This window comes from Aethalodelphis obliquidens, unplaced genomic scaffold, assembly GCF_003676395.1.
Source record: "Aethalodelphis obliquidens isolate GAN/ISIS:26980383/991018 unplaced genomic scaffold, ASM367639v1 scaffold3, whole genome shotgun sequence".
Taxonomy (NCBI): Eukaryota; Metazoa; Chordata; class Mammalia; order Artiodactyla; family Delphinidae; genus Aethalodelphis; species Aethalodelphis obliquidens.
In genome coordinates this window covers 48,486,524-48,496,936 of record NW_020837947.1, presented here as the reverse complement: position 1 = coordinate 48,496,936, position 10,413 = coordinate 48,486,524, and the positions used below count along the sequence as shown (strand labels likewise).

General features: G+C 39.1%; 1 protein-coding gene across 1 annotated transcript in view; it reads right to left on the bottom strand.

Annotated features, from left to right (window-relative positions):
* Positions 1 to 381: 381 nt before the first annotated feature.
* METTL24 (methyltransferase like 24) overlaps positions 382 to 10,413 on the bottom strand; it is a 110,324-nt gene continuing 100,292 nt past the window's right edge. The window contains exon 5 of the mRNA XM_027088727.1: positions 382 to 1,813. Within this exon, the coding sequence (XP_026944528.1) occupies positions 1,499 to 1,813 (315 nt within the window). The 3' untranslated portion in view covers positions 382 to 1,498. The remainder of the gene's footprint in view (positions 1,814 to 10,413) is intronic.

The window sequence follows — 10,413 nt, the reverse complement described above, 5'->3', positions numbered from 1 at the left end:
AATCAAAGTTATTCAAGCTGGTCCTCTCCCTTCAATGACTTTTATTAGTGTACTGTAAGTTTTAATATAAAAAACCTCATTTATATTTTAAAAAATCATCACTACTAATTCAGAAAGTCTTATTCCCTTTTGAACCCAAGTTAGTAAGATGATATAACTCTATTGTATTTTGGTTTCTCACCTGAGGAATGGTATTTTCAAACCACTGCAAAAAGCAAAAAGCCAACCCAGGGCATGTCTAGGGTGGAAGGAGGTAAAACGATGGGGAGAAGGAATCGAGGTCTAGTAGTAATCAGTATTTTATGCTCTCCCAAAATTCCTTAAATGAACAGTGTATGTATTCCTGCTCTCTTGGGATATAAAAAATACCAGAAGATGTACTTAATTTATAATAAGATAATAATTTGATTTATTTTTATACTATTTAATTAATTTATTTGAAATAGGATTTTTGAAAATCATTTGTAGGGGGAAATGTCTAATCCTCTAAATAGAAATGATAGAGATTGTTTGAACTACTGAGAACATGCATTATCTGCTTAATTAAAAAATATATACAAAAAAGGATTGGTATTACCAAAACACACTGTACCTGTCCCGGGAAAGAGAGAGACTCTGGCCCTCAGGCCACAGGCTTACAATGAATGCCAACTGGCAGCAAGGAAAAACTTAATCTTGGAGATAATAAAAAAAAATAAAGATTTGACACCATAGGCAAGTCAGAGGTTGAGAAATCAGGTTTGAAGACACCCAAGTTCTGCTTTGTGTTTAGTTTCATAGGAACAGAGGGGATTTAAGGCTGAGCATGAAAAGAATCCTGAATTGAATAACTTGATACTCTAGTCTTTTAAATTCAGTTACAGAATTTGGTGTGTCTGAGTTCCCAGAAACCAGAATCAGTGGTTCTTATAAAGTCACAGCATGGCCTCAACAAAAACTGAGGAAGAATAATTGAAATCTACAAGGCTGTAAAGAATGTTATTGACACAGTGAACAAGAAAATCCTAGGAAAAGGTGAGTTAACATCAAATGAAAGGCCCTATTTTAAACAGCAGGCTACACGTTTAAGGAGCTCATCAACCCAGTAAAAACAGAAATGTGAAATAATTTCTTTTTCATGGTGGTAAATTCATGGATTACAGATACATAATTAATTTTAGGGAAAACTGAGATAAGTGTGGGATTATCTTCCAAGCTGAAATGAAAGAGGACAAGCATCCCCACTCTGTCAGAGGCAGACAGGCAAAGAGCCGGGGTTTGGGCAGATGGAGATTGACTACTGTGGCACTCCTGTGTCCATCCCCTCAGCAAGTGTTCACTGTTCCCCTACCATGTGCGAGATGCCAGGCTACGTGTACTACAAAGGCAATAACACAATCCCTGCCTCAAGCAGGTCACAGGCTAGTGGGAGACTGGACAAGTAAACCAGAATAACTAGAATCATGGACATGATCCATGCTGCAAATATTTCCTTGAGTTGTTGATGAGCTCCTGCATCCTATTTCCATCTTGTATTCACCCAACTCAGAGTATAACAGCTACTCGCATTGAAAATATCTTTCTTCAGGAATAGCTGAGGTTTAGATAAATCTTTGTAACTGTGAAAAAGCCTGAAATCCTGTAGTTCTAACTCTTTGAGGAGGCTGTACCAGAACCGTACAACACTGCTGTCACTGCCACTGACCTCAAACCCGGGCCAGTGGAGATGGATCTCAAAGATGAGCTGTCCAATTTGTTCAAGGACATCTTCCAGAATAAGATTTTCCAAAACTTTCCATTCTGCGCTTTCCAGATCTGCTTTGAGAACATCAATCTGTAACAAAATGATGAAATGAGATTAGCAGAGTCAATAAACATTGTTAAAAATACCACTGATATCAGAAGCATCACTGTGTAGCTACCTTCCAAGAAAGCAGAATTTTTCAAATTTTAGAGTTAGAAGTCTTTTTCAAATGGTCACTTATGACATGAATTCCTAACCTCACACCACACCAAATGTTAATATACAAATAATGAAATACCAGTCAGAAATCATGATGGACCTTCTTACTCTCTGCCCAGTGGGAATGGATGTCCAAGAAGGAGATGCTGGAGCATGTATATCACAAAGCACCATGTCCACAGCCTCTCCCCAGCAACCTATATGCTGCTCAGAGGAACCCAGCCATGTCCTGGCAGAATGGTAGCCTGCAGGGAGGGACTGACAAAGGGCCACTGCCTACAGGAACCATCTCAAAAAACCTTACCCCCCCACCAACTTCATCAGGATTGGAAGCCAGGGAAAGAGTTCTCAGGTATCTGAATTCTGGACTTGAAAAAGAAAATTATTAACATTATTCCATGATTGCTTTAAAAAGTATATACCAGTACAGTGTTCTAAAAAAATTTCTAATAAAACCATTCTCTGTTCATTTAATGAATACACGTTCACATTCCAGGTGAAATGGAACATAGGAAGAAGAGTAGGATGGGAGAGATTTTGCAATTAATCAAGCTACGAGAAGCAGCTCCTTTCTGCTGACTTTGCACAAAATCCGTTAGAATAGCAGAATACCAAATACTTCCAGAAAGCAATGAAAGCTAATTACTTTGCTCCTGGCACTATGCTAAGTGCTTCACCTTGCAATATTCATTTACTCCTCTCAACAATTCTACAGCGGTGTATCCCTATTTAAAGCTGAGAAAACCAGACTCAGAGATTAATCCATCCTCAGTCACATAGCTTGAGAGACAGTGGTGAACTCTGAACTGAGTCTGTCTACATGGCCCATGTTCTTAACCACGACATGATGTTGAATTCCCATAAACCACAAGAGGAAAAATGGTAACTCAGAGTTCCTAAAAGGCTTTGGTTTGGAAAATAAGGTGCTATTGGAGCGGGAGTAAGGGTCAGTGAGTACAAGTATTGTTATCAGCATCGCCATTTTACACTGGAAAGCAGAGCACCTTCCAGCTTAAAGAATCACTTTCCACACACATTATCTCAGCAAAACAGCCCTATCGGTACGCAAGGATTTGGTAAAAATGACTTTTCTGCTGCCAAGAAATGGAGGGAGAAGTTAAAGGGGATAATTTGACCACACAGAGGAAGGCTGGCACATTCAGACACAAACGGGAATAATCAACATGCAGGGAATCACTGCAATAGAGCAAAGCCTACAGTTCCAAGAGGTGACAGCAAAACCCTAAACAGCTCTTCAGGAAGCTGCTAACTGAAGTCACCAAAATCCTACCCATGAAAGTGAAGTATCTTTGACTTTTCAGAAGGATGAATAAGAACCAAGGCCAATCCTGCCCCAGCCTCTCCTTTCTCTCAGTGCATCTCTATTTGACAAGCTTCTCATTTGCAGCTGAGATGTGAGGCTCTCAGTGAATGGTAAAATTCCTTGTGTCATTTCAGAGTTGACTGGAGGAGATGCATAGAATTCAGATATAATTGATCCAAGAAAATGGCCTTTGCCCGGCATACTGAGACCCTGCAGGAGAGACTTTCACTCACTTGCCTTGGATAGTACCTCCTGGTCCACCAGAGAAAGAGTGATAGTAACAACCCCAAGAATATCAGGAGGCCTTAGAAAAGGCTAGATATCCATAAACCAGATTTTTTGTTGTTGTTGTTGTTCAATGCTTCCAAAATAAAAGGGAAAAGTTTAAAGAAACAAAAGCAACTTTCTTTTCTAAAAGGAAGCAAGCAAAGGCAGGTTTCATGTGAACATAAACAAGGCTGAAATAATTCTTGTGAACTGGACACAATAGAGTTAATTCACTCTTTTCTTATCTCTGCTGCCCTGGAGCATCCTTGGCTTTGTTTAATCTTCAAAGTTTTAAGCAGAATATTCCTGAATTAGGGTAATTAGGCTGCCAAAAGAAATACTAAATCAAAGCTTCACAGAATTTTTTAACTTATACAGAAAATATTCAAAATCAACATTTGTTGTGTCAGTTCACATAGTCAAGAATATCTTAGGTTTCTTACAGGTTTATTTTTTACTATGGCTTTCTGTGAGTTTGGATATACTGAATGTGATCAATAAATCAAAGTATTAGAGGGGCAGAGTAAACTTAATCAGCCTAAAATTGGCCTAAAAATTATATTGGTGAAGTGTAGAAGAATATACTTAACATATTTTTTCAATCATATTTTTAAAACAAGCCATCAATCAGAAGTTATGAGCAACTGGACTAGAGCCCGCAAGCCACAACTACTGAGCCCGCATGCCACAACTAATGAAGCCCACGCGCCTACAGCCCGTGCTCCCCAACAAGAGAAGCCAGCCCAGTGAAAAGCCCACGCACTGCAACAAAGAATAGCCCCCGCTCGCCGCAACTGGAGAAAGCCCGCGCACAGCAACGAAGACCCAACACAGCCAAAAATAAATAAATAAATTTATATAAAAGAAGCTATGCGCAACTGGAAAAAAACAAATTATTAGGCTAATTCATAGCAAATACATGCTTTCTTTAGAAATGCAATTTTCATTTACAAAATGCTATTCCAACTAAAGAGCAAAAAGTATTTCAAACATGACCACACTCCCCCACCCCCTTTTGAATCCAGTGACTGAAAATTCTCCACTTCAATCAGAATTATAAAGGTTGATCTAAATCATGCAGCCCAGGGGTAGTACAGCACTGAGGAAGACATAGCTCTTTCCTATCTTCCAGCCTTAGCGCACAGACAGCCAAATGCGGTGAATAAAACACGGTTTTCTCTTCCAGTGTGCTTTTTCTATTTCTTGCATTTCAGAATGTTCTATTACCACAGCTATTTTGCAAGTGTAATTTCTATTATTACTGCGTAATGCACCCAATATTATTGTTATTATAAGGTGCTAAACATCTCTGAATAAGGTATGCCACTCTTAAGATTCTAATATCAGCTTTCAACAATTATGGCACTAAAAATCATGCAAATTACTATATCGGAATAATCAAGTGTCAATCCTAATACAGTTAGGTTAAATCAGGTTTCTTGAGAAAAACAACTAAATGTTAGCTCTCTGTAAACTCTGGAATAACTGAGGACATATTCTCAAAGGAAGTAGATGAAGCAACCTATTTGGTATAAAATCAGAGGCATTAAAGTAGTCCTCCCATCAAAGTTATCTCCTTTTCCTTGTGCCTGAAATATATAATAAATCACCTTTTATAGAACTTTTTGAGGAAATGAGAATTTTAATTTTAACTGGATTAAGATGTGAGGCCACCTGGCAGCTTCCTCTTCATGGGCACAGTTTATTCTGTGTTCATCCACCCAGAAATGCAGAGATGAGAGGAAAGGAGGGTAAGGTGCACTGGCATGGGTATTAGTTTGCTAGGACTGCTGTAACAAAGTACCACAGATTGTGTGGCTTCAGAAACAGAAATGTGTTGTCTCATTTCTGGAGGCTAGATGTCCAAAATCAAGGTGTCCAACACTGTTGGTTCCTCTGAGAGCTATGAAGGATACTCTGTTTCATGCCTCTCTCCTAGCTCCTAGTGGTCTGCTGGCAATCTTTAGCATTCCTTGGTTTCTTCATCTCTCTGATCTATGTCTTCATCTTTATACAATGTTATTCCTGTGTATGTGTCCAAATTTCCCCTCTTTATAAGGACACCAATCATATTGGATTAGGGACCCACCCCCATCATTATGACCTCATTTAAACTAATTACGTCTGGCTTGACTCTGACTCTATTTCCAGTTATGATCACATTCTGAGGAACCAGGGGTTGTGACTTCAACATACGTATTTTGGGAGGACACAACAGTGTTTGAAGTAACTACTGCTATAGAGCTTTGGCAAGTATGTGTCAGGAGCCAGTTTTCTGGGGCCAGTGCCCAGGGAAAGTGTCCTGTACCAGAGATCCAAGGGCAAGCAACTACCTGAGGGAATTATGGATGTTGTCCTGATGGTCCCCTACATCAGCCAACACTGACAGCTCCAATCTTGCTAAATGTCAAACCCAAGGCAGATCAACAAGCCTCCAAAGCCAATTAAAACCATCATCATGAAACCCCTTTGCTTCATTCCCTGGGTCTTTCTTGGCCACACAACCAGGCCCAGCAGGTGTGGCTCCTGTTTGGCACCCTCCTGTTCCCTAGCCCATCCCTCTCCCTCCTCTGGAACTCCTTCAGGCAGTCAGTGTGCTCATGCCTACAGCTCCCCACCTGAGCCTTTTCCCCTTTGAGGGGGTTCTCCAGCAGGATAGGAAGATTTTGTTACATGCCTGCTAACTTTCAAGAGGGCAAAAGTGGAAGCTGCAACACCAGCATCATTTCTGCTGCATTCTATTGGCCAAAGCAAACCACGAGGCTAGCCCAGATTCAAGGGGAGATGAAATAGATGCCACTCTTGAGGGGAGGAGTGGCATACACAGAAACGAGGAGATAGTCATTGTTCACAGCCATGTCTGCAGATAATTGACCCCAATGATTGAAAACAATATTATTTTATATACAAATCCATGAATGAACTACAGTATTACCATAGACATGAGCCTTAAATGAACACAAGCAACACTCCAGGAAAAATGAATAATAAAGCCTTTATTCATCAGAATATTATTAAAGAAGGGACATTAGGGTATTCCCTGGCAGTCCAGTGGTTAGGACTCCATGCTTTCACTGCCGAGGGCCCGGGTTCAATCCCTGGTTGGGGAACTAAGATCTCACAAGCCTCGTGGTGCAGCCAAAAAAAAAAAGAAGGGACATTAATTAAAACATGGTATTTTCTGTTACATCTGGCTTTCCTTGGAAGTTGACAGAGAACATGGGATATCCAATGGATTAAAGATGACTAATAAAGAAAATTCTGAAAAGAACAAGTAAACATGTATAAGTCCTAGATATATTAGTCTACTAGGGCTCCTATAACAAAATACCACAGACTGAGTGACTTAACAACAGAAATTTGTTTTCTCACAGTTCTGGAGGCTGGAAGTCCTAGATCAAAGTGTCAATAGGCTTGGTTTCTCCTAAGGTCCCTCTTCGTGGCTTGCTGAAGGCTGCTTCCTCACTGTGCTCACATGGCCTTTCCTCTGTATGAGCACTCCTGGTATCCCTTCCTCTTCTTATAAGGACACCAGTCCTATTGGATCAGGGACCACTCTTACAACTTCATTTTAACCTTAATTACCTCCTTAAAGGCTCTATGACCAAACACAATCATATTGAGGGTAAGTGCTTCAATTTGTGAATTTGGGGAGGACACAATTCAGTCCATAACAGATATAAAACAGGTATTTTTGCTGTACTTTATTTAGAGGCAACCAGTATCTCTGCACGAAGAGTTTTAAAATACATCCCTGTTACTGCTATGGCAGCCCGGTTGCTGGAGAGGGCCAGCAGTTCTTCCTGCATAGCTAATGGCTACTCCAGTTCTGGGTAGTAAAAATGTGAGCCATCTAATTAATTGAAGGTAAGTCATAGACACTGTGGCAGATTTTATTTTCCAAAGGTGGTCTCACCATTAATGCCCATTTCACATGCTTTTCTACAATATGGCCTTGATCTTCCTCCCATCAAGAGATGAAGTTGATGTCCCCTCCCCAGGGATAGCTTCTTGGGATGCAACCTACACAGTCACACCAGGCCCTGCACTTAAAAGGGCTCAACACTTGGTTTAATGCTCTGTTTAATTCAAGTCAGTGGACTTGAATTTCTTAATACGTTTTGAACAAAAGACCCTACACTTTCACTTTGTACTCAGCCCCACAAATTCTGTATCCTGTCCTGTTATCCTCCCCCTGAATCTTGATGGGCTTGTGACTAGGGACTACTAAAGTCTGGTAGAAGTGACTCTAGGTGACATTCAAGCACAGGCCATAAAGGTGATGCAGCTTCTCCTTTGTTCACTGGTACTCTTTCTCTTGAAAACTTTAGCCAACATGCAAGGTGCCCAAGTGCCCTGAGGCCACCATGCTATGAGTCCAAACTAGCCCTTGCAGAGAGACCATACGAAGAGACTCAATCAATATGAAGAGAGTGATGCCTGACTGACCCCAGTTGCTCCAGCCAGCATCTGACTGCAACCCGATAAGAGATCCTGAGCCAGAACTGCCCAGAAAAGCCCTTCCCAAACACTGACCCCCAGAAACTGAGAGAGATAATAAAATGATCAATTGCTGGTGTTTTAAGAAACTTTAAGTTTTGAGGGTGACTCATTATGTGACAGGAAATAACTAGAACAGAGACCAAGTGCTGTTTATGCAAGTCTTCTTTTGAAATATTACAAGTTACTTGTATAGTGTCAAATACTATATTTTCCAAAGCTATGACTTCTAGAAATTAATGTATATTTAACCAAAGATATTTTCTTATTAAAAAACCAGTACATAGTCATTATTTAAAAATTAAAGCTACAGATAAGCAAAAAGAAAAAGAATTAAAATACACATCATCTAGAGTTTAAAAACAATTCATTTGAACACCTGGTATACTTCTTGTTAAACATTTTTCTTTGTCTTAAACACACACACATACACACCCCACAGATTACAGCCTACATGGGCATAATTCAAATACACATGTTGTTTATAAAATTAGAATTATACTGTTTTAAAATTTGCTTTTTAATGTAACAGGCCATGAATATTTTTCCAGGCCAATAAATTTTCATCTAAAATGTTCTCTCAAATAGCATCCTTGGGAGCTTTCATAAGAATGTGATGGAGGTGAGTAAGGCCCCTGCAGGAGTGAGGGAGATGTGGAGGAGGCCCCAGACCTTCTGCCTCGATTCAACAGGAGCAGCTCCCCTTTTCCCTCTTTTATATGCTTGGAATCCCTTGTAAATTTTTGCTTAAGAAAGAGCTTTCCTGCCTAAGAAAAAAAGAATTTGGAAGCCTCCAGCTATAATTTTTTTTAACAATTTTTATATTGGTTTAATTTACTTAACCAAATTCCCCTTCTGATGGTCATTTAGGTTCTTTCCAACTGGATGATGTTACAAACTGACATGTTCAACCAACTTGCAGCTAAATATTTAAGTGTGTTTGATTCCTTCCTTAGAAGAAGAACACTCCCAGAAGCAGAGTAGCAGGTTCAAAGCATAGGCACAGTTTACACCTTTAATAATTTTACTAACCAGCAACCCCTTCCTATCCCTTCTCTTGAGAAACTGAGGACAAACCAGGTTGCCCTAAGGTGGGAAGCACGGGCAGGCAGACCACAAAAGGCTCCTCCACTGTTATCAGCCCAGTCTACACTCGCTTGTTTTCTTACCCTGAAGCCACATGACACTCTGGAGCATTCCTAAACAGACCTATACTTTTATGTCCCAGTGATTCTCTAGATAAGACAAAAACCATTTAAAGAAAGAGAAAACAAGACAAATCAATTTTAACTAAGTACATGTTAAACTGTTTTTATATAACTTTTTATTTTAAACATTTTAATAAAAAAATGCTTTATCTATTGTTCTATATTAAATCTTTAAAAGAAGATAGATTCTTTTTCCACCCAGAAAATGTGTATTAAAGCTTCAAACTGGCATCACCATCCCTCATAAAGCTAATTAATCATTATATTAGTCAAAATCCCTGGCTAAGAGCCAAAACTACATAACGCCAATAAAATGTCAATATTAACCATACAGCTTATCAATCGACTAACACAGAACAAGGGATTTCCCATTCATACCAGAATTGACCTGCAAACACAGCTGCTTGCCTCACTATGGGCAGTCTGGTTCTGAGGCAAGAATCAGATACTACGTATATGGCATTTACAGATATATCTCACATTTTGTAAAAGATAGATTCCTGAAAAAGTGTGGAAATTGATTTTTGTAATTAGGCTCTATTTTTTAAATTATTATTTGACCACTCATTGAGTTATTTATAAATATTTTTAAATTAATTTCTCAGCAATTACTTAGCACCCCAACAATACATGCTGCATTCATTCTCCATATTCACCGTGGTTTAGGTCAATATTCAATCATAATTTTAAAATTAGTTTATCAATACAACTTCTTCCTGGCTTTTAGTTTAATTATGAAAAGTTGTTATTTAATGATTGAAGCAAGGTAAATCCAGGCTTTTATATACTGTCTGCTTAAAGCAAGATATATCTGCACCTACAAAATTAAAAGCTGAACACATTAGAAAGAGGATCTTGTTTTTGTAGAAAAATACAAGAAATTTATCTTAAATGAAGAAGAGGATTAAAAGTCTCCTTAAAAGCCTTAAACTTTAAACACACTAAATCAGGCCCAATTATCAGTGTTGGCTGGCAGAAATGTAACATTACAGGATTTTTGCTACCACTACAGAAAGGGGGAGATAAGACTTGCCCTGCATAGTATGGGAAATATGAAGGGTCACTCTAAGCTAATGTAGGAGCAATTCTGAACTAATAATAAAAGAAAATGATTTGTATGTAGTAATCGGCTCACAGAAGTGACCTCTGCAAGGAGCAACACTCTGTAAATG